The sequence below is a fragment of the Naegleria fowleri genome (assembly GCF_008403515.1).
Source record: "Naegleria fowleri strain ATCC 30894 chromosome Unknown tig2, whole genome shotgun sequence".
Classification (NCBI taxonomy): Eukaryota; Heterolobosea; class Eutetramitea; order Acrasida; family Naegleriidae; genus Naegleria; species Naegleria fowleri.
In genome coordinates this window covers 107,475-134,706 of record NW_025407934.1, presented here as the reverse complement: position 1 = coordinate 134,706, position 27,232 = coordinate 107,475, and the positions used below count along the sequence as shown (strand labels likewise).

The 27,232-nt window shown below is 36.8% G+C and overlaps 14 protein-coding genes across 14 annotated transcripts; 8 read left to right on the top strand and 6 right to left on the bottom strand.

Moving 5' to 3' along the window:
* Positions 1-72: 72 nt before the first annotated feature.
* Positions 73-1,413, bottom strand: FDP41_000331 (uncharacterized protein; the record flags this gene model as incomplete). The annotated part of the gene is made up of 3 exons (XM_044706600.1): positions 73-390; positions 449-658; positions 784-1,413. The coding sequence occupies 3 exons, from the start codon at positions 1,411-1,413 to the stop codon at positions 73-75; spliced, it is 1,158 nt and encodes a 385-aa protein (XP_044569145.1).
* Positions 1,414-1,678: 265 nt separating this feature from the next.
* On the bottom strand, positions 1,679-2,253 carry FDP41_000330 (uncharacterized protein; the record flags this gene model as incomplete). The annotated part of the gene is made up of 2 exons (XM_044706589.1): positions 1,679-1,730; positions 2,018-2,253. 2 exons carry the CDS (start codon positions 2,251-2,253, stop codon positions 1,679-1,681), a joined length of 288 nt encoding a protein of 95 aa, XP_044569144.1.
* Positions 2,254-2,355: 102 nt separating this feature from the next.
* On the bottom strand, positions 2,356-3,882 carry FDP41_000329 (uncharacterized protein; the record flags this gene model as incomplete). The annotated part of the gene is made up of 1 exon (XM_044706577.1): positions 2,356-3,882. The coding sequence occupies one exon, from the start codon at positions 3,880-3,882 to the stop codon at positions 2,356-2,358; it is 1,527 nt and encodes a 508-aa protein (XP_044569143.1).
* A 612-nt stretch (positions 3,883-4,494) lies between these two features.
* FDP41_000328 (uncharacterized protein) lies at positions 4,495-5,603 on the top strand (the record flags this gene model as incomplete). The annotated part of the gene is made up of 2 exons (XM_044706566.1): positions 4,495-4,910; positions 4,985-5,603. 2 exons carry the CDS (start codon positions 4,495-4,497, stop codon positions 5,601-5,603), a joined length of 1,035 nt encoding a protein of 344 aa, XP_044569142.1.
* Positions 5,604-5,628: 25 nt separating this feature from the next.
* On the bottom strand, positions 5,629-8,034 carry FDP41_000327 (uncharacterized protein; the record flags this gene model as incomplete). Its single annotated transcript, XM_044706555.1, has 2 exons — positions 5,629-6,486; positions 6,622-8,034. 2 exons carry the CDS (start codon positions 8,032-8,034, stop codon positions 5,629-5,631), a joined length of 2,271 nt encoding a protein of 756 aa, XP_044569141.1.
* An 801-nt stretch (positions 8,035-8,835) lies between these two features.
* FDP41_000326 (uncharacterized protein) lies at positions 8,836-11,079 on the top strand (the record flags this gene model as incomplete). Its single annotated transcript, XM_044706544.1, has 3 exons — positions 8,836-8,991; positions 9,467-10,093; positions 10,375-11,079. 3 exons carry the CDS (start codon positions 8,836-8,838, stop codon positions 11,077-11,079), a joined length of 1,488 nt encoding a protein of 495 aa, XP_044569140.1.
* Positions 11,080-11,545: 466 nt separating this feature from the next.
* FDP41_000325 (uncharacterized protein) lies at positions 11,546-12,569 on the top strand (the record flags this gene model as incomplete). The annotated part of the gene is made up of 4 exons (XM_044706533.1): positions 11,546-11,845; positions 12,008-12,041; positions 12,098-12,139; positions 12,214-12,569. The coding sequence occupies 4 exons, from the start codon at positions 11,546-11,548 to the stop codon at positions 12,567-12,569; spliced, it is 732 nt and encodes a 243-aa protein (XP_044569139.1).
* Positions 12,570-12,694: 125 nt separating this feature from the next.
* FDP41_000324 (uncharacterized protein) lies at positions 12,695-13,489 on the top strand (the record flags this gene model as incomplete). The annotated part of the gene is made up of 1 exon (XM_044706522.1): positions 12,695-13,489. One exon carries the CDS (start codon positions 12,695-12,697, stop codon positions 13,487-13,489), a length of 795 nt encoding a protein of 264 aa, XP_044569138.1.
* A 14-nt stretch (positions 13,490-13,503) lies between these two features.
* On the top strand, positions 13,504-15,492 carry FDP41_000323 (uncharacterized protein; the record flags this gene model as incomplete). The annotated part of the gene is made up of 1 exon (XM_044706511.1): positions 13,504-15,492. One exon carries the CDS (start codon positions 13,504-13,506, stop codon positions 15,490-15,492), a length of 1,989 nt encoding a protein of 662 aa, XP_044569137.1.
* Positions 15,493-15,802: 310 nt separating this feature from the next.
* On the top strand, positions 15,803-18,873 carry FDP41_000322 (uncharacterized protein; the record flags this gene model as incomplete). The annotated part of the gene is made up of 2 exons (XM_044706500.1): positions 15,803-17,693; positions 17,756-18,873. The coding sequence occupies 2 exons, from the start codon at positions 15,803-15,805 to the stop codon at positions 18,871-18,873; spliced, it is 3,009 nt and encodes a 1,002-aa protein (XP_044569136.1).
* A 188-nt stretch (positions 18,874-19,061) lies between these two features.
* FDP41_000321 (uncharacterized protein) lies at positions 19,062-20,153 on the top strand (the record flags this gene model as incomplete). The annotated part of the gene is made up of 1 exon (XM_044706489.1): positions 19,062-20,153. One exon carries the CDS (start codon positions 19,062-19,064, stop codon positions 20,151-20,153), a length of 1,092 nt encoding a protein of 363 aa, XP_044569135.1.
* Positions 20,154-20,252: 99 nt separating this feature from the next.
* FDP41_000320 (uncharacterized protein) lies at positions 20,253-22,457 on the bottom strand (the record flags this gene model as incomplete). Its single annotated transcript, XM_044706478.1, has 6 exons — positions 20,253-20,270; positions 20,368-20,445; positions 20,518-20,821; positions 20,906-21,262; positions 21,414-22,202; positions 22,420-22,457. 6 exons carry the CDS (start codon positions 22,455-22,457, stop codon positions 20,253-20,255), a joined length of 1,584 nt encoding a protein of 527 aa, XP_044569134.1.
* A 427-nt stretch (positions 22,458-22,884) lies between these two features.
* On the top strand, positions 22,885-24,747 carry FDP41_000319 (uncharacterized protein; the record flags this gene model as incomplete). Its single annotated transcript, XM_044706466.1, has 4 exons — positions 22,885-22,898; positions 22,956-22,993; positions 23,201-23,322; positions 23,437-24,747. The coding sequence occupies 4 exons, from the start codon at positions 22,885-22,887 to the stop codon at positions 24,745-24,747; spliced, it is 1,485 nt and encodes a 494-aa protein (XP_044569133.1).
* Positions 24,748-24,948: 201 nt separating this feature from the next.
* Positions 24,949-26,375, bottom strand: FDP41_000318 (uncharacterized protein; the record flags this gene model as incomplete). Its single annotated transcript, XM_044706455.1, has 3 exons — positions 24,949-25,266; positions 25,522-25,874; positions 26,216-26,375. The coding sequence occupies 3 exons, from the start codon at positions 26,373-26,375 to the stop codon at positions 24,949-24,951; spliced, it is 831 nt and encodes a 276-aa protein (XP_044569132.1).
* Between the last annotated feature and the right edge of the window lie 857 nt (positions 26,376-27,232).

The window sequence follows — 27,232 nt, the reverse complement described above, 5'->3', positions numbered from 1 at the left end:
ATTGTTGTCAACAAAAGACAACTCAAGCACATCTCGAGATCAATTTTATTACAATTTGGTCAAAAAAACTTGTTACTCTTCAGCCCCACTGGTCACATCCATCTTGGATGTTTGAACTGGCGTTTGACTTGCTGAAACACTCATTGGTGTGTTAATGCCACTGGATGTTGTGGTGGAATTTTTCTTTGTGGAATCTTTTGGTTTGTACTCTTCAGTACCAGGAAGTCCCAAATCAAAACGCCTACTCACTGGAATGTGATGCATGTGATAAGCTTTCGTTGTTTCAAAATCCCTAAAGTATGGTAATTCCATAATGTTTGGTGGGGCCATCATCGTGTCACAATATCCACACTTGTCTGTCATGATACGTCTATAGTGGGCAAAATAAATCTAAATTTTGAAATGGTCAACACGTGAACAAGTTATTCATGGTCACTTTAAAACATACCATAAAAGCTTGAAATGGATAATTCTTGTATACTGGATGTGAGCGATAATATTCCAATGCTTGACAGCATATCTTACTAATTTGTCGATTGAGTTTATGTTTCGACGCTGATATTTCAAATATTGGTTCATCCGCAGAGAATACAGTTGCTTGCAAAGGAACGGTATCTTTGAAAATAATATTTACAATAAATAGCTCACTAAGTTTGATCTAGGGTACATTAAAGTCACACACCAATGGCACGATTATTTGTGAAATATAATCATTGTAATTGCAATGAAAAATTATAGTAAGAAATGTTGTCTTGCCTATCAAAAAAACAACAGCAAACTTACATAAGCTGATGAAAAATTGTCACTTGTCTTGGTGATTTTAACCAAATCCACCATAGAAAAGAAATCTCTTGTTCGTCCAGTTTTTAGCTCTGCTAATATTTCACCACAATCCTTGAATGAAGATTCATCTCTGGGGAGAATTTTTTGAATCTTTGAGGATGGAGAGACCAATGTTTTTCCTTTCTTCGGTGGCTCAAACTCCTCTGATTCTTCAGCATCATAAGCCTTGAATCTTTTCTTTTCCAAATGTTTCGAAATTACTTGCAAGTTAGCATCAATTTTGTTTTTCATCTTGTCCATTCCCGATCTATCCACTTCTCCAAGCAAAATCGCTCGAGTGGCTGTCTTCTTTTGTTTTAGACGGGCATCAATATTCTTTAAATTATCCAAATGTATTTTTGCAGTTTGAATAAGAGTTGAGATTTGATTCCGTACAACTGGTACCTCTGAATAGCCTGCTGTCAAAGGAGTGCTCACGTTCAAGAATGATCGATTATGAGGATTAACATCCGAGAATATTTTCTGAACAACGCTCCTAAATCTACAAACATCGTTCATGATAATATCAATATTTTCAATAATATCCTCACATGATTCCGATGATGATGATGAAGATCCTGCCGAAGACATGTCAAACTACAACTTGTTGTTGATGAAAAGATGGTTTGGTTTGCTTATTTTTTCTTTCTGTTTGCTTTTGAAAATTATTAATCCATCATCAACTCATCGAACCTTTGGTCATCAAAAGCACCACTTGAGGAATTTATGTTTTATTAATGAAAGAGAACATCATCATCATCCATAGTAAAAGTAATAATGGAACGTAAACGGTATCATATTATTGTAAAATTCACCAGTAGTGGTTGAGCTGGACCCGGTTTGATTACACCTTGTTTTAAATGGTCAAGTTTTGAACTCTAGGTTTGATATCAGGCACGTACAACAGTCTGAACATTCGGGAGATGTAATTCAGCAAAGAATGGATCACGGGCGAATTCGTAACAATTTGAAAGCATCGATTGGATGAAATTCCATTAGTAAATTGTAATAAAATCGTCCGTGCAATAATATCATCATCATCATCATGATAACAAGTCATTCAAAATATTATATTTCCAATTATATTTTCAAACATATCCATCAAAAAGCAGTATCACCATCATCATCAAGAGGGTAAATTCATAGCATCATCACCATCATCGTACTATAATCAATAACCATCGTGAATATTTACCTTCTGAGTCCACAAGCCGATTTTGTTGATTCCAAAATTTGCTTACAGGAAGCATCCACCGACTCCATGGTTGAATTTGTACTAGCCAAACAATTTTGTAATTGTTGAAGTGTCTTATCACATTCCATCAAAGCAGGAGATTGTTCATAGTACACTTGTTGAGTCTCTGGTCGTCTTCTCACGTTAATTCCGTTACAGGCTTTGGAGTCGAGATGGTTCACAGGTTTTTCGAGCATTTTTAAAAATGAAAAATTTTCGAGTTTCTTGTCTTTTGGAATTTGTTGACAACGAAAAACAAAACTTGAATTGCATTTTGTTCTAATATTTGTTGATGGGATTTAATCAAGCTTTAAAAATTGAGAAATTTCCTTCTTCAATTCTTCATATTCCTTCCTTTGGGATGCCTTGACACATTTGAATTCGACAAAATCAAATTTAAGAGTGGTGTGTTGTCCCAAACATTTCAAATAATCATCGCCACAACTTTCCACTCCAAATACAGCACTTGGAGTCACTACTCCAGCACTTGCAGTTTGTGCATGTGGATTCGTCAAGAGGAAGAGTGCACTATCGAGAGCATAGACAGCTGTTTCAGTATAGCCTGGATCATTGTTGTTGAAAACACGAGTTTTGCATTTGAAGAGCGCAGGTTCAGAAGTGGTTGAATCTTGGACACGTCCAAATGTTTCAAATACAAAGTCGAAACTGCTCTCATCTCTTTCCTGTTGTGTTGGGTTCTTCTTTAAGGAATAAAGGAATCTCAGAAATCTTGCTCCCAATGAAAATCTTGTCATGATGAGCATGACAAAAAAGAATAAATACATTAAAAATAAATAATAAAGGTTCGAAATTTGCAAGTAATTGTTATACTCGAATACTCTTTCAGATGGTGATTTGGATGAATTGGAGGAAGAACTTGGATGAGAACTAAATTTTGAGTCATAGCCAATTAGAAAGTTGGATCGTCTCACAACTAATGGATCACTTGTCGAGAAAGGAACAATATAATGTTGAAGATCTTTGTGATATTTTGTACCTCTCTTACTGTAGGTCTTCTTTTTGGCAATCTTTTGAACTTGTTGTTCATTTGTTTTCTTACCACTGAAAATGCTATAATTCTCCAAACTCGTGACCAATGTGTTAAATGTTCCATACGAAACAAAGCCTGGCAAGTTGAATGAAAGGTATCCATTAGTGGCCACAATTGTTTCTGGAAGTGAGCTATTCGATTGTTGTGGAGTTGTGTTATGAGTGTGGCTCAACACTCCTTCATCTTCCAATTTCTTCTTGATCATGTTCAACGTTATGTTTGTGCCCAAATCACTAGGTATTGAATCAAAGCCACAACAATGGATAATTTTAACATTGTTTTCCTTGGCTTTTTCATGAAATTTTGCAGCAGATTCCAATACAAATTCAGGCTCTCCTGTAATGTCTAAATAATCAGTTCTCGTTTCGATACAACTCTCAACAATCTCGAGACCTCCACAAGCAATAAACGGTCCAGCAACATTAAGCAAGACTTTGGTATTCCGGGTCAAATCTAACAATTTCGGAGAACCTCTCTCAATCTTTTCAATAACCATCACATCAATGATCAAATGATTCAAATCCTTCTCAGACATTTTAATATTGTGAGCAGTTACTAAATTGTTTAATTTACTCTCGTTTCTTCCGGCAATACAGAATCTTCTCGAGTTCACGACAGCGTCCATTCTCTCCAATCTCTGGATCAAGTATCGTACAATCAAGGTACCCGTGAAACCTGTTGCTCCAAATATTGTAACGTCATATTTTCGATCCGATGAGGAGACGTAGGCGAGAGGAATTTCTTCCGAAGTGGTTGAAGTTTGGCTTTTGATCATTTTTTTGAATTTCCGGAAAAAGGAACTTTCAAAAAGAAAACATTGTTTTCCTCTCTTTGAAGGCAAGAGTGATTATGAAAGGTTTGTCTTTTTCTTATCCACAACAAGGGATGAATCAGATAAACCATGTCCCTTGTTTTTAAGAAAGACCATTGAGGATTTCAGGAAGTAGAAGATGCTGTATCACCTTTCAAGACCCTTTATTCTTTAGAGATCAAGACAATTCCAACTCGAGTACAACACTCTTATTAGGAGAAAATGACAAGTGGTAAATCTCACCCTTTAAATTTCATTCCATCAGATGAGGTCATCATCTCTTTTCAAACTCAATAGAGAGCGTCATCTCTTTTCAAACAGAGATAGAGATCGTCATCTCTCTGTTTGAAAGGTCTTGAGTCCTCATTGTAGTTTTTCATAGTGTATTTCGACAAAATCGATTTATTTGCCATCACCAATTGTCGTTATCTTTTCAATAATAAAAAGAATTTCCAATCCTCCTCATTGCAACTCTCGATGATCATGTCAGATTTCTCTCTGATTGACATTTCTCAACAAGAAACCTTTCTGTTCCACTTGAATTCGTTTGAATTCTTACAATATTTCAACAACAACATGGCCAATGTCACTTCTTCCAACGTGACTCATGCCTCTCTTTCCAAACTCTTTCCCACTCCATCTGAAAATATTTCCTCCATTGCCAATTCTTGTTTTTTCATTGTTGTTTTTTCCATTGTCCTTACTGTCATTGGTTATGTCATGTTTAAGGCGAGAGAGTCTATCAAGAGAAATCACAAAATTCTCTTCTTCTTGCTTTCAGTGTTCATTTTGGTTCAATATTTTGGATTGGTTTTTAGATTGGTGTATAATGGAACTGGATTGAGAGTGAATCAATTTGAGGATTTGACTCGTGTGGAGAATTTGAATACCTATCTTGTAGTCATGTGGACATTTTCAGCGATGGAAAATATTTTGGTCGTTTCACAAATGGCAACCATTTTGTTGATTATGAGTTTTGTCATTACCATGTTGTAAGTTCTTGGTTGATTCTCTTAAAATATTCGAAACAATTCATTTTGGCATTTGACATTTTCCTTTCATTTAGCTTAAAAACTGCCAAGTTGGCAGGAGCAGTGACCTTCAAGATGTACAGGATTTTGTTTTGGGTTGCCACTGTCATGGCTTTCTCAACCATCATTTTCTTTGCTCTTATCATTACAAATGGAATTGTCCATTTACTTCTCAAAATGAGAATTTTCAAAGTGGATCCAACTCCAATTTTCATTATTATCTTTGTCATCTATTCCACTGTCATAATCACAGAATCTATCTTAATTATATCCATTGGGGCTCGATTATTGTATGTGATTAGAAAACGATCTCAAAATGTGTCAAATGTCAAAGCCAATCCATCGACCCATGAGGCTCCATCACAAAAACCTTACATCAAAATTGTTGGACTTGTCATTGGAATGGTTTTGAGCGCATTCATACAAATTTTGTCAGCTGTCGTTTCCATCTTCACTTCGTTATATTTTGGTTATTTGCATATTATTGATTACTTTTTACAATGTTTTGGAGTGTTGGTGTTTGCCATTTTTGTATTGTTGTTATTCAATCCTTTGATTCAGCAAACGGAAGAAAAGGGAGAAAAACAAATGGAGATTCCTCAAGAAAAGAAGGAAAAGGAATTCCATCAAGTGGTTGAACAAATAAAGGTGTAACTCACTATTGGAAAAAAATTGATAATCATGGATGTTGAACTGTAAGATCGATATACTCTAAAATATGCGCTATTTCACCAAATCGATGAGATTGACGAGGAAATTGAGTGAAGAGAATTTCAAATCCGCTCGAAATTCCATCTCCTGTTAAGGCACTGCATGATTGAATGTGGAGTTTGGAAGTATAAAATTGTCGTAAAGTTATATCATGGAAAGAGTCCATTTCAGAATAGTCACTAATAAACTTGGAATATTTCTCTGAAAAAACATTTCGAATTTCTCTTAATGTATGTGTCACATTTTTCACGAGATCCATCTTGTTGGCATAAATAACAAACGTGCATCCAGGTTTGAGATGAGAAAACTCAAGAAATGAATCAAGTGATTCTTTTGCCTCTTGGAAGCGTTCAGAATTTGAAGCGTCTATCACATAAATAATCATGTCACAATCTGTGACGAACTGTTTCCAGAGTGGTCTCATTTTGATACTACCTCCTATATCCCAAATATTCACAAATACAGGTCCATATTGTGCTGCTTCTGCATTGTATCCAATTGTTGGAAATAGGTCTTCGTTTTCTTTGTTTGTCAATTTGTAAAGCAGTCTTGTTTTTCCACAGTCGTCTAATCCTAGTAGGAGCACCTTTTGAATAGGATGTTTGTCTCTAGCGATGTGTTTTCGTTGGGGGTTCCTCGTACGACTTTGAACGCCGTTCTTTACAAAAATATTATTGTCAGTAAGAAGAAATGATCCGAGTAAAACCTGAGACAGAACATGTCTCACCATATTTAAAGCATATTCTTTCAGAGCTCGATCTGTTTCTATTGCATCCACAAGTTTGTATGTGACAGAGGAAAACGGATCTTTGTATGCTTGTTGGAACTGATTTCATCGTTCTGTATCAATTTTTCTAAGCAACATGGTCAAAATGGTCTCACTGAACGAGGGAGAGTTATTTTCTTCTTTTTGGTTCAGCTTTAGGTGCTTCAATAACGACTCCAAAACTATTTCGCTTACTTCATTCGTGGTTTGGCGTTGCGTCTCTTGATTAGTCATTATTAAATTTTGAACTAATAAACTAGATGTAAAATGCAATTCTTCTGTTAGATGACTCATCTTTAAAAATTCCATAAATATTCTTACAATAAATAGGTCAACAAATGTCATGCTACATTGAGATAGATCAAGTGAATACAAGAATAGAAAAATCGGTCTCAATATGTCATGTTCCTCTTCACCATTGAAGTTTTGTAATAACCACATGCAAATGTATGCGATAGTGTCGTGTGTATTTTCTGAAAAGGATTTTGATTTTAAAACCTTTAAAAGAAATTCCGAAGGAAGATTGGAGAATGCATGAATAAATAAATTCTGTTGAAACAACACTAAATGGTCGGCATATTTCGTGATTGAAAGCTGTTCACACCAACGACGAATGTTGTTTTCCTCTTTGATTTGTTGTTCAATTGGGATGGACCATGAGCCATCTTTCTCTCGATAAATTTCACAATCGTAAATATGGTCTGCGATCATGCATGACATATTTTCTGCAACAATATGCGAAGCATGATCCAAGAGTATCGTTCTCAATTCTTCAGATATTGAAAGAGCCCTTTTGACAAAAATCATTGCATTGAATTCGTTCATCGTTTGAGCAATCGCCTCAACTAAACATGGAATACTGTACTCATCTGCTTTTTCTAAAAGTTGTATCATTTCTGACATGCCAATAAATGTATAATCCACAGATTCAACACACTGTGAAACGTTTTGCAAACTTGTTAAGAGATCTCTCGAAAAAAGGCCAATCCATCCCAAATGCAGAAAATCCATCACAAGCTCCACTACTTTCTCATCTTCTTTAACTGCCATTTCATTATTGGAACATTCAATCATTTCACTTCTAAACATGGTGTCAAAGAAATGACTGAATTGTTGCAGAACATGCTTATGGGCACACAATTTTCGTTTCATCAACGGAAAGGTAATGATGAAAATTGGTAATGTAACGTCCTTCTCTGTAGATGTATCGGAATTACTCGGAGATGATGGTAGTGGTGGTAATTCATCAAAGGTAGAACCATGATTTGCATCATCTGTGGTTGTGGATGATCTATAGAGAAGAACCGGTTCCTCCTGGTGTTGTTGGTAAATGATACAATCCCAATTCATATCATCCTTAATAACTACCTTCTTGTTTATGCCCACCCAATTCCTTCCCGTCTGATTCATCATCATCAAATAAAAGTACATGTTATTTTGAATATTATGAATGATATCAAAATGGAGATTCTGATCATCATGAATGGTCCTCATGATCGGAAAGAGCTCTGATCGTGAAACAAAGTTTTCATCCACATACCAATGATGATGATCGGATGAAGGTGTGGTATATGATGATCCACGACAAGAAGATGAATCCTTCCTCATGATGATGTTGTTGTTGTTTTTCAAAAAGTCTGTTGGAAGTAGGCCTGCTAGGTTGAAGGTGTTTTCGCTTTTTTCTTTTTTGAAAAGCTTGTCAAGTTCAGCTCTAATTGTGTGTATGAAGAATTAAAGAACTTGTGGACGTGTTTTTAAGGTTCAGATATGACGTGGAAGGTCATCTTACAACCTCCATAATTTTTTCATAAATAATTTCATTCACAATATGAATGTTGGTGCAACTCCAAATTAGAGAATAAGGGAATGCATTGGACTTATTTCCTGTGCTTCTGTCAAGTATTCGCCCAAAAAAGAATTAATTTGAATATCTAATTCCAACATCAAAAAAAGGGATGTGAACGTATCGAATCCGTCATCATTGAGATCAGATGTTATGATAATTAAAATATATATTTTTCAATCTTCCTCTTTCGAAAAGGAACTCAGGAAAGCTCATGGGATCATCACGAATCGAACATTTTTATGTAATTTGAACTCTAATTGAAAGTGAGCGCTAAAAAGATCAGTGAGGGTGTCTTTGAATAGGTAAGAAAGCACCGTTGAAGTAAAACGTCTGTTGTCAAACCACTCAAAAAAAATTTACTAGGGTTTTGTTGTCGATTCCGTCGCGAAGGTCCTCTCTCTCGACATTCCACTGTTGTGGCCAACCTTTTCATCATCATCGTCTGAAGAAGCGAAACTACAACAATAACTTTTTCACTGATTTCGAAACTACAACAATAACTGATTTTTGACTTGTTATTGTTTTTCATACCGAATTCAAAAAGAAGAACACAAACCCACAAAATGGATTGTACGGACGGACAGACAGTCCCAAATATTTTCCTCATCATTTGTTTGGGTATTTTCCCAGCAGTGATTATTTTCCTCTCGACTTTGTTTATTATTTTCTGGTCGAGTCCAGCCGATCGTTTTCAAGGAATAATTCCCAAACTGATAAGTGTAAGTGTTTGATAGTTTGTGGTGGTGTGATTGAGTGAGATAATGATTCGTGGTTCATATAATGATGATATTGTTGTTGTTGATGGTGATGGTCGTGTGGTTGAATGATCGATTGGTAATGATGTGTATGGCATTTGACTTGTGATGGGTCATGACGATATAATGGCGGACCACTCCTGTGATCCATGTGGTTTTATGTATAATCGAAACGACTACTATTTCTATGAAATTTATGTTATTTATCAATGTAATGAATGGATACAATGATCGAAACAACCACAACGTTGCTATTCGCACATTTTACAAATTTTCACACACAACACCGAATTCCTCGAATATCGCCACCAAACTTTTTTTTCCATCATCCTTCTCCTCATTTGTTCTTTTCAACTCCACTTTCACAACAATATCCTCTAATCTTTCCTAACATCATTCTTCACCATCCTCACTCATTCCTCACTCACACACTCCATAGATACTGGGAATGACAGTAGCCGGATGTGTCATTCTCATCATTCCATTCGATGTGTGGAATACCCGACAAGCAGGTTGCATTGGTTCCGCACTCGAAGTGATTTGGCAAATTTTGTTCGCTCTCGTCGGAGTGTTGGTTTGTTTTGTGGTCCCATGGGCGCTCATTTACTATGAATCATACGATGAGGATCGTGCAGGCACTCCAAAAGGTTTCCTACGTCAGTGTTTGTGGGGAGGAGTTGGTGCTTTGATTTGCATTGGTATTTGTTTGTTAATAATTGGTATTTCTTATATTTGGTTGGGAAATGCTGTTCTCCCCGTGCAGAAATACACACAATATAGTTCTTATTCTTCGAGATCGGGTGCTTTGAATGGAATTGGTACTGCCGTTGACACTTATTCAGACACTTTCCAAGTAAGAATGTCGTTTTTGGTGTATTATGTGGCAATTTTGAGTTTGGCTGGTTGGGTTTGTTTCTGTGTTTGTGGTGGTTGTGGTTTGACCGCCGTTCCTTTGGAGTGCGTCTTGTGGTTTGTGTATCGTCCAAAGAAAATTGATAAGGCAGAATTTATTGTTCAACAAAAGAAGTATGCCGCAAGAGCACACAAGTTGATCGAAATTGGTAAGGTAAGTGAGAGGGATTTGATGAATTCATGAATTTTTGTTAACACACACACGATTGATGTTTGTGACATTTTGTAATTTTTTGATAATGGATTGAACTATTACCATAACGGTCAATTGTTTTTTCATACTCTCAAAATTTTGTGTGAATATTTTGAATTTTTGTCACTTATATTTTGAATGGACATGATCTTGTATTCACCATGCACTTACCGATCTTTTATTTTTCACTCACAAATTCACACATTCACACACTCACAAATCGACATACCCATTTCAAATAGAGATTGGATGACTTGAGAAAACAACCAGGAAACAGAGCCAAACCAAAATCCATTCGTAGTTATCGTGCCTTCAAGGATGCAGTCTATCAAATTGATGACGATTTCAAAAAGGTCAAAACTGCCTATGAACGAGGTGGTGGATGGATTGTTCTCTACATTTTCTCTCTTGTCTTTGGAGTGATTTTGGGATTAATTTCTCTTTTATGGATTGCTCACTTGATTGTTTATTCCATTCCTCCATATCCATTGTGGGGTGGATTGAATGAATTCTTCCGTTGGTTCGATTTGGCATTCCCACTCTTTGGATTGATTTTGTACAGTATTTTTGCATTCTATTTATTGTTCAGTACATTGGCAGGAAATATTTTAGTGGCAGGTCGAATTCCATTCTTCACTGTGTATCCAATTCGATTTAAGGACACCTTGACCAGTAGTTTCTTGTACAATTCGGGTCTCATGATGCTCAGTTCGATCACCATTGTTCAATTCTGTGCCACAACATTTAGCAAATATGCTCAGACCACTGTCATTGAAGTCATGATTAACACCTATGTAAAACACATGTTAGGTATTGGTGTCATTTTTGCATATCTCCACTATGTTTTCTTTGCTTTCATTTTCATTGGATTTGTGATGGCCTGTGTGAATATTGCCATCAAACAAAGAAAATCAGAGAAGGAACTTGAGGCAATTTTGAACAGCTAAATATGATTGTATTTAATAATTATTTGAACGGACACCACTGATTCTATGGTTGTCAAAGTATTAAAGAAGTTTCTTTTTTAACATATTTTCACAGAATGATTTCTTCACAAGATAAAGAACTTTGACACATAGTAGTGGTTTAAACCTCAAGTTCATAATTTCATTGCGAGTGTGTTGTGACCGACGATGAGAAATCTTTTCATTTTCATGATTATATTTTAATTGGTGTCAACATGAATTTTCAATTTTTTGAGATTATTCCCTTTTAAGGGCCTGCTGATTTAATTTCCAAAAGTATCACTGTGGATTTCCATTCTCTCTCCAAAAAACCAAACGAAAAAAAGAGAGTTGAGAGAATATACAGCCTTCATTCTTCCCAACACACAGCTCCACCACTGAACATTTTCTTCCTACTCTCTCGATCCCTCCTTTTGCAAGTGTTTAAAGAAACCAACCAACACGGAAAATGATGAGACTCAGAGTTGCCTTTAGAAATCATCGTCTGGTGTTTCCAGTCAAAGATAGCAAAATTAAGATTGCCCAATTGCTGTCCGATATGGAGGAACGATTCGCTTCCCAAATTCTGAGTTCATATCAATTAAATAATGAAGAGGAGAAACGAAAACATTCCAAGATTTATGATCTCATGTTGTTGGATAGCTGTTCTGCCTCTTCTTCTTCCAATTCTAATCATCAAGCAGCTGAATATTTATGTTGTAGGGAGGATTATGTTGAAGATGTGTTGAGAGATGGCGATCATGTTAGAGTAAGTTTGGAAATGGAATATTCATTGTCGCCATGTGTCTTATGCTGGTGGATCATTCTTTATTGAAAATATTTTATGGACTTCTTGATGAATACCAATAATATTGATATTCATGCATGTGCGTTGGTTTGCAAACATTCTTTTGATTGGTGTCATCCATAGGCTTTGGATGAACAAGCTTGGATCGATTATCAAGGTATGTTGAGAAAGCTTGCTCAGGGTTTTCGGAAACTAAATGACATTTCTTTTTAGTTGAGCATTTTTGTGATAGAAAGAGAGCATGGGTGCATTTAGGTAGGTTTACCATAATGTTGTTTATCGTTTGATTATTGTTGAATATATTTTCGAAAATATATTAATCATAATAGTAAAGGATGGAGTATTTGGGGAAATTGGGTACCACAAGAAAAACAAAGTCTACTGTCTCTTTGGAACTCACCATCATAAACAATATTTTGAATTCACAGTTGATGAGTTGCGTGATGCGTACAAAACCAAGAAGGTTCATGAAATTGGCATTGAAAAAGATTTTAAGGGGTTGTGGTATGTTTGTGCCAAATTTGAAGAACCAACTTCAGATGAGTTGAAAGACGACAAGAAAATGCTCTGTGAAATGAGTATTCACTTGAAAACCAATTCAGAAGACGACAAAGTCTATATACATCAAGTGAGCGTTCATGAAAAGAATGGACATTTATTGAAAGGAAATTCTCGTTTCTTCTAGGCTTTTCCCAAGATTCGAATTTGTTTCAACTGAACTGACCTAATGTAAATCGTCCTTCGTTCAACAATGTACAAGTTTTTCAATGTTCCAGCATGCTCTCGAATTATCAAAAAAAAATTTAAAAAATGCTTTGTCCTTTCTGTGGCACTTCCATCGCTTCATTTCCAGGTTATTCCGAAATCCAGCTGGATCCATACTTTGGTCTCGCCAACTCCCCCAAGCTTCAAGAACAAATGTGTCGACACGTGATTTCGTGTGCATTGACTCTTGCAAATTCTAATCATTGGGATGTTTCGGATCTTCTTCCAAAGCCAACCTATAATATTTTCACGTTGCCAGAGCTGAACAACCAACATGCGGATGAAGATCCCGAAGATGAAGATTTTGTCATGAATGATGATGAGGAAATGAGTGATGATGAAGAGCCCATTACCGAAGAAGAACTCTCACATCTTCAGCAAGATGAGGCTCATGTGTCGCAATTAGAACAAAGAGGAAGGAAGATCATCACAAGCAATAACAACAACAGCACACAGACGGACTCCAATCACCATGTCAACGACGCTGAGCAAAATTCCAAAACAACACAACGAACGGAAGAACCTCTCTTTGATCTTTCCATTCAATTCAAATTCATGAACGGATTGGAATTGAATGGCGAGTTCAATAGCCAGAGTGATACACTTAAAACTCTGGTGGAATGGGTCAGTCTGAAATCGCAAATTGCATCCAACTGTCTCAAATTCAGACACCACACGACTTGGTTAGAAGGAGACTTGAATACTACCAACACCACCACTTTGGAACACCTCTTTTCATTGGTACTACCCGAGTCAGAGACTGAAACCCAGAATCAAAATCCTCGTCAGAAGAAGAAGACAAAACTTGTCCTCTTCGTGGCTGTAAGAAAAACTCTCTAATTCAACAGAAAAAAATGCAAGAAACTTCTCTCGATTTACAAAGCAAACCATATGAGGGTGGATGCGGTGACCAAACCAAATTTTCTGAATCGGAGGTAGTACACAAGGAAACATCCAAAGTATTGTGCCATGACTCGGAACATAACAAGGGTCAACGTCACGGTAATTTTTTATGGCTTTGCTCTGATTTCCCTCAAGAAGTGTTTCTTGTGATTTTATCATTTCAGAGTCCCAAATTTGTGTTGAATCAAATTTCATGTACTTGTAAGGCGTGGTATCATTTGGTGATGATGAGTGAATATTTATGGAGAAATTATTTGATGGATTGTTATGGAGTGTTTTGGAAGCAACAGCTGGAGGATACAGTGCATCATGACCTTTCTCAAGAAGAACAAAGCACCCTTACGCATGGAGGTTGCAAATCTTTAGAGTTGTTTTGTAAAATTAGTAAGAAACTAAACTCGAGAAGAATACTTGTGAGAGACAAGATTGTGTATGTGACAAAAAAAGATTCGAATGATGAATGCCAAGCAGTTTATGAAATTGCAAACATCATTCCACTCTTGCAAAATAGTGACCATCAAAGAAATAGATACTATCTTTCTGACATACCAGTTGAATACAGAGATGGAGGATTTCATGGATGCCACTTGTATGATTTCACTAAGCTCTACTTAACACCTTATGTAATTGATTTATATCTCGCTGTAGACACCTTGTCACCACTTGTGGATCAACTTTTATTTCAAAGAAGTGACACCAAAGTTGAATCCACTACAAGTCAAATTGCTTCCTCTCTTGTCAGAAAATTGGGAGGCATAAGAGCTGCCTCCAATGCATTCGAATTTTATGACTTTTCAGGAAGATTGATATGGTCCCAAACTGCACAAACAATGCTACATTTCAGAAATGAGAGAAAGAACTATGCGAGTAGATACCTGAATTGTATTTATATCTATCACTATCACAAGTTAGATTACCTTATTCTAGCCGTCAATGGAGGTATTAAAGTGATCACACAAGACTCTGCTCGCCTTATTTGGGAGGATGAAGATGGACCTAACACCAAAATCCTTCTCAATGATGCCATCAATTTGAAATTTGGAATTGTGACCTGTCTCAATTCGGATTTTACTAAATTTTTTGCATGGAATGTCGAGAATGGCGAGCGTTTATGGAGCGTGACACTTTCAACCTTAATTCCAGTCTCAATGAATGCATACTTTTCAGCAATCAAAGCATTTGCTGTGAAGAGAGTAATTTGTGGGCAATATTGGATAGAATCAAGAAGCGAGGAAGACACCATGACAATGTTGTTGCATGCCACCTCAGGAAGACCTCTCATTTTCTTTGATGGCGAGTGGATTCGGGACATGCACGTTGTATCCATTAGAGAATTCAAGGAACCTGTTGAAACCATTGTCACTACCTTATTTATTTATTCATTGAGCCGTATTGCCTTAATTCAATCTACATGTACCTATAACAAGGAGAAATTAGCATCTATGTCCATCGAAACAAAATGGGAGTCTGTGCCCTGTGATCAGGAAATTGTTCTTGAGAGTGCAAATGTCGATATAGTTAAAGTTCCTCTAACTGGAAGCGACATTCGAAAACGAATGAAACACTCCCATAGATGTGACTCTCTGTATACTCTTAGCGGCTTTGATGATATCAATTATTCTGATCTAGATGACATGTTCAAGTTTGATCTCATTATTTTGAGCATCTACCATAACGATTTGATTGTTGAAAGATTTAGAACAGATAACGGTGATCTATTGTATCGAACACTCTTAACTCCCAAAAATTCACTTTCCACTCCCATTCAAACTCATGCACCCATCACCAATGTGAACAGAGAATCCTCCAAGATCTTTGCAGAAGTTCGTGGTAGGGATTTATTTATTGTAAGACAGCCAAACAACACTGCATCTGATTGTATTATTATTTTGGATTTGGAGAGTGGTTCTGAGAAGTGCACTTTGGTGTGTGCGCATTGATTTTAATAAGTTTCTCTGTGAGTCGAAGAAAAGATTCGATGGTTCAGTATACGTGAAAAAACATGATCCAATCTTTGAGAGTTTTGCCGTCCAATCATCAACAATGGAATTAAAAATATAAAGCCCATGCATGAAAATAATTGAGGGATGAATAAATTCTTTCCTGTCACAGTCACAATATTCGATTATTCTTCTTGGGACATTGAAATACAAAGTCTTGTGGGTTTTGTTTTTCGACAAGTTTTACCGCCAAAAAAAGTACAAGTTATTTTTTCAAAAAAAGTTCAATTCGACTTGAAATATTTGCAAAATGGATGACTATGAGGTGGTGCAAACCCTCAGTAACAATCAATACATTTGTGTGAGGCGATCATTGACTTCCAATGGTCATTCCCGTTCTATGAATCAAAAAGAACGAAAATCGGAAACGAAAAAATATCATCCTCGCTCCTCTTCAACCCACAATCATCATCATTATTTAATTACCAAACAATATTTATATTCTTATGATCATTCAAAATATCAATCGGAAGATGAAAAGCTCTTGAGAAAATACAATGACATTCATACACGAATTGATTGCTTGTTGTTTCTTCGAGACAAAAATTTGGTGAATTTGTTGGATTGCTTTTATTTTGAACAAATTGAAAAACAATCAAAATATACGGACAAGTATTTCTGTACAGTGGAAAGGATTGATGGTATTGTTTCTCTGCGATATTTACTGTATAAAAATAGACTGAGAAGCAAGAATTTTCAACCTTTAAAACAGAGTTTAATTCATCAAGTGATGAGATGCTGTCTGGAGGCTTCAGCTATTCTTCATGCTGTGGGCGAACCATATTTTTCGTTTTCTCCTTGTAATATTTTAATTGAGAAGAAGACGAGAAAAATTATGTTACGTCCATATGTGATTGATAAGGCAGACATGTTACACAAATTTATTGATGAACCACATGGAGAAAGTATTTTTGATCCTTACACCATCAAGTTTGAGGAAAATAAGGTGTTAGTGAAAGAATTTTTCGAAAATCAGTTGTGGTATTGCCCTCCAGAGTTGGTGTTTCGCATCTTTCTTGGAAAGAAGGACAAAATTCACAAGTACAAAAAACAACTCTACAAAGAACTGAGACAATCCTATACCACATCGGTGGCCAATGATATTTGGGCTTTGGGATGTATTTTTGCAGAAATGATGCTTCCATATCCACTCTTCAGTTCCATGAGAATTGAAGATCAATTGATCAATACATTGTCAATTCTGCGACTTGAAGCAGAAAATGAAGAATTTTCACACCCAAGGTATATGAAAGAGAGCAAATTTTTCAACACGATTTTATCAAAACACTTAGACCTAAGAACCAATCGCCTCTCAGTTTTGAAACATTATTTAACAGGAAGTTCAAGTTATGAAGTGACTGCTGTCACGTTGCAAACACTTTCTTGCATGATGGATTATAATCCTTCTCTCAGGCCAGCATCATCACGAATTTTAAATATTCCAATATTTTCAAACAAGAGCCTGCCTACCGGTGGAGTCTACTATCGAAAGCTCGATCATAATGGCTCACCAAAGATGTCAGAAGACGATGATACTCTATCGAATTCAGTTCTAGTGGCATACGTCAACAAGGTGGAAGAAGAGCAAGTCAAAGCAAATCACAATCGTTCTTGGATTTCAGAAAGTAGTATTGTCAATCACAACGATCATACTCGTGTGGATCCGAATGATTCCATTTACGAGGAAAGTATCATGCTTGCATCCTTACTGAATGATAAATCGAAAAGAAAGCAGCCTTCTACAAAAGAACAAGTCGTGGTCACATACCAACAGAAAAACCTCGAAGAGAAAGAAGGAGAAAACTTATTGAACTATCTTTCAGATAATGACATGAAATCGTCGTCCGCATCATTTGTGACACTTTCTCACGCATTTAAAAAACTTGAGAAGATTTACAGGAATGAAATAACAAAAATTGGAAATGACATTAGAGAAATGAAGGAAGCTCTTGGAGATTTATTGCAGAACAGTGCATTAACCAATGAAAAGAATCATCAATCGGCTTCTGTAGAAAATGCTGCATTTGATTTGTCATCGTCGACAACCTCTGAAGAGCTCTATGTTCCTAAAACGCCTACCATTCTCGGTAATGTTCAAATTACTATTGAAAGAATACACGAGATTGAATATGAAGGTCAGCGTAAGTTTCTTTGATGATCAAATGGTAGTGATAACTATCATTTTATTCCGTTAATAATATAGTTTATTTCTCCATTTTGAGAGGTAATAATACTGAACTTGTTAGGCAAGACTTACTTTCTAAAAACTACACGACTATTCACATTAATGAGGAATTTGCAAAATATCACAATGAGATCATGTTGAAAATTACGGACCAAGTCAAAAAGGGTCATGAATCGATTGTCGGTGTGGCAATCATTGATCTGTCACCTCTCTCCTATTCGACTGATCTTTGTGGGTGGTATAATCTGTATGACTCGATGCAGAACAAGAAACTAACGGGTCAAGTATTGGTCAGAGTTACTCTCTTGCAACAAAAACACGAAGAATTCCTTCCCACTAAAACACCTTCAAAGCCAACCAACAGTTCAAATAAGGGAATTAAGGCTCTAGAGCAACCAACAACGACGACTGCCGTTTCACATCAACAACGACATACACACCACTCTGAGCAACCTTCTTTGTCCCAACATGTCTCACAAAACATGTTCACCCACAACAATTATGACAACATTCTTTTCGGTAATATTGAGGATGAATTGGATCAAAAATTGTCACTCAGTGTCGATACGTTCGTTTTCACAGAGTCCTCAACCAATACAGTAATCGCTCGTGATGACGACCACGAGCCGAGTCAACGAAATCACCACTCAGGTACCAATCAAGATGCTCCATCTTCCTCAATTCCAAAAACCCCCAATAATCACCAGCCAACCACGAACTCCTCCCCAAAGTTGCGAGTCGATGACATTCATGAATTCGTGTTACCTCCCTCCTCCAGTAGTAGTAGTCATTTTCAGAATACCAATAATAACGATCCTCCTCTTCAGGCCACCTCTCCTTTCTTTCCTCATCAACGGACTTTCAGTGATCGTTCAGTCCATTCCATTGAATTTCCTGTACCATCATCATCAATGAATCATCCTCCGTCCTCAACCACAAATACCAATGCTGCTACTACTGCTACTCCCTTCTCCTCTTCATCCTCCTCATCATCATTCTCTATTATATCTCAAACGCATTCTCCGCATCAACCCTCTCTACCCACTCATGGTGCTGCAGCCGATGAAGAGTTCAATACCATCATTTCCTCTCTTCAAAGACTTCAAACCGAATTGAAAACATTTGCCGTTCTGTAGTGGAACTGATTGGAAGGTTCATCGTTCAGAACTGATGAAAACACCTCAGTTCAGAGTTTAAGGGAAGAAGAGAACATTGAATTTTTTGTAAAGCATCGTTCGATTCATTTCGTTGTAATTTCCATTTACAAAAAAAAATTCAAAGGCTTTGCAAATAAGGCTCGCAACGTATCGAGCATTTACCGACCATGGATTTGAATGAATTTATTATTTCAGCTAAGAAATTCTTTGAGGAGAGTATTCAAGTTGAGGTTCATGTCGACACTGAAGAACATGATGATACCGAATTGACTCTCCAAACTCGTGAAAATCAATCAATGCCTTCGTTGTGGTCATCGGGATTGAAATATTTAGAGCAAGACGATGAGCTGAGATTGATCCCATTGAGGCAAATGGAGATGGAACAAGTTGAGGAGATGGCAATTAAGAGGCTCAAAATGGGCCATTCAGCAGATACCACGTTCAACGAGTCAAATGCAGAACAGAGGCTCACTGCAGAACTCAAATTATTTTCTGCCTCTCCGAAGCAACAAATGCCACTCAGTGATATTCACGATCGCCTCTATGTAAGCTTGATGGAGAATACACCAAATACAAAACCAATTGGAGTGGTGAAGGCTATCAAGTTCTTGGAGAGAATTCTCTCAGTGGTAGCAACCAGTTTGGATTGTATTTCTCTTTCTATGGTAAACCATAATTTAAATGTGGTTATTCGACATATGACAGAAAGAGATCGATCACAAATTGAACTATTTGATAGAGGGGTTGAAATAATTTCATTAGTGCTGGAGAAGTATGGCAAAGACTTGCCTCTAAATTGTCATCAATTTTGGACTGATTTATTGACAAGGTATCTTTCATTCTTTGTGACTGACCGACCCGAAGATAGTACTGAGTTCCAATGGGAAATGAGCTCGATCATGTTCGAACGCTTGAACAAACTGATATCAGCTTTACGAGAACAAACTCTTTTCATGAAATGTATGATTGAGGTGCTGTTTTCAATTTTACTGAACGAACGCAGTTGCTCGCACAAGAATCCTCTCAATGGAAAACCTTTCTATCTGTTGAAGCTTTTTGAAATGTTGGGGTCACTTGTCTTTGAGCATTATGATCCGGAAGTAACTTCCCTTTTTACTAATCAAACGGACAAGATCATTTCAGCTCTCGAAAAAGGTGACCACCACAACACGAAGGACGACATGGAATACTTGTACATGACAAGAATTATTGGAAATATTGCACGACTGAAAACTCTAAAAGAATTAAAAATTATTTGAAATCATTTATCGCTTATTGAATCACAAAGCATAAAGGTGATGCGAGCAGTCGGCGTCATTTCACAAAATATGGGCGGCACTTTATGTCTGTCTTGAGCATTAATCTGAATCTCCCAGCTATTTTTGTTGAAAGTAAGAATTATTAAGGTTGAATTGAGAATAAATAGTGAGTGTATTAAAGACTTGAATAAAGTTCAGGAGGTATCCTACTCACATTTTTGCTTGCAACCAGTCCATATCGAGCTCGAAGATAATGAACTGCGGTAGGTCCTGCACTTCCAATAACGTATGGCTATATTATCATGACCACAATGTCGTCGTCGTCGTCAGGATTCAAAATGTTAAAAAGTTATCATGTACTAACCTCTGGTTGAACGAGTTTTTCTTGTAATTCATGAAGAATTGGATCAAAGATTTGCCAACAATATTTAAGTTCATCTTCAGACAAGAAGTTTGATTCGTCACCTTGCAACATGTTGAGAATGAGACGTTCATAAGCATCTGGAATCTTCTTTGGATCGTATGTGCTCTTATAAGTAAAGTTGAGTTGAGATTCTGAGAGCTTTTCGCCTAGTCCAGGAACCTTGTTGACAATATTGAAATAAATAGCTTCATTTGGTTGAATACGAATCACCAATTCGTTTGCGCTCACCACAGCATGATGATATCTAAATGATGGAATAGTATAATTATTAATTTAAAAAATAAGGTGTTAGTAAGGCACCATCCACCATGGCTTGTCACAAACTTACAAATTACCAGGAACATCATTGAAAGTAATTCTGATCTCGGCCAATCTTTCATCAAGAGCTTTTCCTGATTCTAGGAAGAAAGGAACGCCGTCCCATCTTCTATTTCTGATTTTCAAGACACAAGCAGCATACGTTGGAGTAATGGAATCGTCAGCAACAGTAGGATCTTCTCTGTATCCAAGAGTCTTTTCTCCGTTGACTGTTTTGCCCTTATATTGACCAACTACAATGTCTTCCATCTTGACAGGTTGAATAGACTTGAGTACCTTAATCTTTTCATTACGAATATCGGTTGGGCTCAATGTCACTGGTGGTTCCATAGCAATGAGTGCTAAAATTTGTAACAAGTGATTTTGACTGATGTGTTAAATTTTGGGCATAATGAAGTAAATTCCAATATAGTTGATGACAAAGTTCCGAGTTGCATGAAAAAAATGTGAAAGCCATGATGACGTCGTAGCCATTACAAGATGAAAAATTCCAAATTATAAAATAATCAAGTACTCACCTCACATCTCTAATGATACCATAGGAATCGAAATAGCCTCCTCTTCCTTCTACTCCCAATTCTTCCTTGAAAATAATTTGAACACTCTTGATGGTGTTTCTGTTCCACAATGGTTCAAGAATAACGTTCGCGAATCTGAGGACAAGCAAATTTTGAACAACTTCCTTTCCAATGTAGTGATCAATTCGATAAATTTCATCCTTTTCAAACACTTTTGATAAACCATTTGACAATTTCTTAAATGTCACCAAGTCTCGTCCAAATGGTTTCTCAATGACAATTCTATTATATCCTCCTTGAGTCTTACAAAATTTTCCAAGCATGGTTGCTGAAACAAGGAAGACATTTGGTGGCAAGGACAAGTAGAAGAATCTGTGTTTTCGTGGCTTGAATAGAGTCGTGGGTGATCTAGATTCTGTGTCTTCAAACACTTCATCTTCAGAGAGACACTTATTTTCGAGTTGAGTTCTATATTCTTGTTCAAGAATTTGATTACCCTCTTCTTCACATTTTTCAATCAACTTGTTTAATTCCTTAAAATCTTCATCCTTGTCATATTGGCCCGATTGATAATAAACATGTTGAAAGAAAGCATCCAAATCTGACTTGTCGTACTTTTTGAGGAATGGCATGAGGTGAGTCTCGATCAATTCTTCCTTGCTCAAGTTTGATCTTGCGTATCCAATCACTCGCCAAGCCTTTGCTAAAAAGCCTTCCTTGAATAATGTAAAAAGGGCAGGGAATAATTTACGTTTGGCTAAATCTCCCGATGCTCCCATAATGACAATTCTGAATAATGGTGTGATGAGAGTGTGTTGTTGGTGTTGTTATAATTATTATTATTATTTTCATGTTGAACATTGAATGGTAGAACATTAGATGACGATCAAGTAATTCATTATTATTCAACATGATATGTAATCATTTCATTCAACATATTCCGATGATGAATGATCATTTCCAACATCTTGATGATTTCCTTCCCATACCATGATCTTTTACTTACGTAATATTGTCCGTCTTGTTCACTGCTTTTGGATACATTTTTGTTGTGGGTGGTTTGAGTTTTGTTGATTGAAAGAAGAGAGGAGTAACAAAAGGATGATGATATCAGCCGTCGTGAGGGCAATGCTGATCAGCTCGTGAGAGATTTTTCTTTTGAAAAAACCACAAAGGATGAGAAGAATGTTCATGAGGAAAAGAGAGAATAGATGGGAAAGTGGAGAATTTCAAGTCTCTCTATCGGCGGATTTCAAGTGCAAGCACAAACAAACCCTTTTCCGATGGAGAAGATGCGCCTCTATTCGAAGAAGCACAATTTCAATGATTGTACGCACGAGAGAGAGTGTTCTCATTATCAGAGATCTTCACGAGACTGCTCCTCCACATCGCGATGGATAGAGAGGTGGTGACCTTTCTTGTGGATGATTTGAAGAAGGAAGAGGCGAATTGTTGGAGGGGGAGCCGCTGGATGAACCTTATTAGGTCGAACAGGCGTTGAAGATTCACCTTAAAAAAAAATTCCTTCTTCAAATCCACAAGAAACACATTTGAGAGTGAGCTTCGAGTCGACTACTTTGGTAAGTGTTGGATGGTGAAGAAGAAGGAAACAATGTTGGCGTTCCGATGTGGTGATTATTGTTCATTCATCATCTCTTTTGATTGGTTTAAACTTGTCTTGGTTCATGGATGACTCTCATGATGATGATGTTTGATCATGATCGGAAATGTGTAAATATATCATCTTATCGGTATCTATTGGTCGTACATTCATGAATGAAAAACAGACATGGCAGATATTGGATTAATTGGCTTGGCTGTTATGGGCCAAAATTTAGCTTTAAATATTGCTGACAAGGGATTTACTATTTCGGTTTATAATAGAACCTATTCAAAGACAGAAGACACTGTATGTTTTTTAGAATGTGAATTTGTGAATTCTGATGATTTTCATTGAATCTTCTGTTATGGTTCGGATTGGCGTACCAAATTTTAATCTCACACACAACCATCATCATCACAGGTCCAAAGAGCCAAAGATGAAGGAAAAGGTGCCTATCAACTTCATGGATATAAAACCATCGAAGAATTTGTGAACAGTCTTGCTAAACCTCGCAAGATTATTATGCTTGTTCAAGCAGGTAATCCAGTAGATTCGACTATTGAATTGTTGACTCCACTCTTGGACAAGGGAGACATTATCATTGATGGTGGTAATGAATGGTTCTTGAACACTGAAAGACGTGCCAAGAAAGCCGAAGAATATGGAATTTTATATATGGGAATGGGAGTGAGCGGTGGTGAAGAAGGAGCTCGTCACGGTCCCTCTCTCATGCCTGGAGGTCCTTTGGAAGCCTACAATCATGTGAAGCACATCTTGGAAAAGATTGCTGCCCCATTAGAAAATGAACCTTCTTGTGTCACATATATTGGGGAACGAGGATCTGGCAACTATGTGAAAATGGTTCACAACGGAATTGAATATGGTGACATGGAGCTTATTGCTGAAGTTTATGACATGATGAAGCATGTTGGTAAATTGACCAATGAAGAAATTGCTGAGGCTTTTTCTGAATGGAATAATTCCGAATTGAAGAGCTATCTCATTGAAATTACAAGCAAGATTTTCAAGAAGAAGGACGATCAAGGAGAGGGCTATCTTGTTGACAAAATTGTCGATATTAGTGGTAGTAAGGGAACTGGTAAATGGACAGTGCAAGAAGGAGCCGAGAGAGGAATTGCCATTCCAACCATGGCTTCTGCACTCGATGCACGTTATATTTCTTCATTGCGAGATCAACGATTGCAAGCTGAAAAGCAATTAACTGGACCAACACCAAACGATCTTACAGAGACTATTGACAAGAAGGTTTTGATTAAGCAATTGAAGGATGCTCTCTATTGTTCAAAGATTTGCTCCTACACACAAGGAATGAACTTGATTGCTGAAGCTTCCAAGCAATATGGATGGAATCTGAAACTTGGTTCAATTGCTCGTATCTGGAAGGGTGGTTGTATCATTAGAGCCATCTTCTTGGATCGTATTAAGAATGCCTATGATCTCAATCCTAATTTACCAAGTTTACTCTTAGATCCAGATTTCAATAAGGAAATTGCTGAGAGGCAAGCTTCATGGAGAAAGGTCATTCAATTGGCAATCAATGCAGGAATTCCAACACCTGCTCTTTCCTCAAGCTTGGCTTACTATGACTCTTACCGAAGGGGTCGTTTACCTGCAAATTTGATTCAAGCTCAAAGAGACTTTTTCGGAGCTCACACCTTCGAGAGACTTGACATGCAAGGAAAATTCCATGCCAAATGGGAGGAACAATAATTGGAAATTAAAATCTTTTAATTACTTTTGTGTGAATGATGAGAATGATCCTAATTTAATTGTTATTCGAATGGAAATCACAGTGATTTTATAATTTAATGAATGAAACATTTGGTTTATCAAACATGATAAATTAGTTTGTTGTTAAGGTAATACAATGAGAATCAATAGATTGTTGTTGGAAATAGGCACGAGTCAAAATTATTGTTTGGTCAATTCATCCACTGAAGCATCTAAATCACGATAACCTTCACGTACAGCTCTATATTCAGCGACCCATTTCACAATGCATGTAATAGTGGAGAACACATAGACAAGAATTAAGCAAGCACCAAGTATTGGCATTCCAATATAGAGACCAAAATCACATTTGCATTCTTCGACAGGGCCATCAAATCCTCCAGGATTACAATAATGAGGAATATAGACATTATTACACCAATCAACACTAGTTGCAACACGAGAAGCATCTGCAATCATTAAATAAAAAGCAGCAGCAATACTCAATACACTCCAGATCTAATTTCATTCAAATCGTGCGTATCATGTAATAAACACACACACATTTCACAAAAAACGAGTTCAATAATTTTCATCATTCCAAGAACATTCATCCAAATAAATAAATACATTTGACACATGAATAAACATTCATGAATATTCAATGGATCAATTTTCACATGTGTACCCATCACACACGACGCATCGATGAATAAATATATATTCACACACACACTCACTCACTCTCACTGCAACACACAACAACACACATACCGTATAAATTCCACCAAAAATTCTTCCCGTCCACTTGATCTTATTATTCTCAATACTTCTTCGACCCATGGTCAACCACAACAAGGCAAAAACAAATCCAACAAGATATCCCAACACAATTCCAAATCGTTCAAACATGACTGCCAATGAAAATCCACAAAATGCTTTCATTTGAGAAGCAATGGGTTGTCCGTGATCATCATATGGAACACTCGGATAGATACAAAACGTTCCGTTGTGTCCGGCGAAGGCTCCGGGTTGAACTTCGGCACAAACTTTGTAAATGTGTGTCGAGTTGGAATCCGTGTTGGAAAGAATGTATTGAACACTGAAGGGACGATGCTCGTTGAGAGCTGAGTGTTGTTGTTATTGAAATGTTGAGTGAAAATTGTTGGAGTGAAATGAGTGTGGAAAAAAAAAGATTTTTTCACGAATTTGGAATTTTTGAAAGAGGATGATCATCATCATGAGAAAAAGAGGAGTCGATGAAGAGGAGCGAGATAGAATCATGGTATGATAATGAATGGTTTCAAGATACCCGATAAATATGTCCAAATATAGAAATATAAGAGTTCACAAATATTCCAATATTTCATCATGATGCCAATTCCATTTCAAACCACAAGAATCAATCACCACCACAATATACCACACAATACATCACACTCGCACACACATCATTTCAACAACCTACATGTAATTCCACAAAAATCCTTATTATCCACATGACTTGAAAAATTCACATTCAACGAATCCACAATCGATAATGAAAATAAAGCCAAAGCACCCAACACTCCCAACACACAACTCATTCCGAGACAAGTATTGGCTGCCAGCAAGAATCGTGAACCCATTTTTTTTTGATTTTTTTTTCACTTTGGTGAAATTTGAAGAAGTGAGAAGAGAATTCAATCCGAATCAAACATCATGTTGTTGATTATCATCCCATTCATCCCATTCATTTATTCATTCACCTTCATTGGTTGGTCTCCATGTGTGCCGAGGAGAGAATTTGACATGGTTCTTTTCAAAAGAACTTTACAAAAAATAGCGAACCGAACCGAACACTCGAGTGTCATCTGCTGCTGAAACGAAACTGTCAACGACGTTCCAACTCTTCCAAGACATCATCATCACTGCTGTCATCATCATATGATGATTTGCACAAGGAAAGATCATCATACGACACAATCCATACGTCGTTTACGGTTCCGTTACAAAATTGTCCTTGTCTTGATTACGATCACTTGGGTTCTTCTGAATCAAGATGAACATCAGAAGAGACAACAACAGTCACTACTAGGACTACTGAATCTTTTACCTACTGTTGTTCAAGCTCTTTCATCTCCGAATTTTCAAACACAAGCGATTGTGACATGGGGTCGAAATGTGGATGGTGAAGCTGGGTTTGGAAATTTATTGAATAATTCATTTCAATATCCAACATTGAATAATGATCTCACGAGGTATTTTGTGAATCATCAAGGGATGACTTATAATTTGGCAATGGAAATGCCTGTGGGTGCGCCGATTCTTTCTGATGTGTCTTTGGATGTTCAACTAGTGACAAGTGGTTCAAATTTTTTTTTTCTAAGTCGAGACGAAAATTTTCTAAAAGGATAAAAAGCAAACCAACTTGTAAATTGAGAGGATATATATGAATACAACGTCTATACTCCGGAGTTTAGCCAAAATGAAAAAAAAAAAAAAA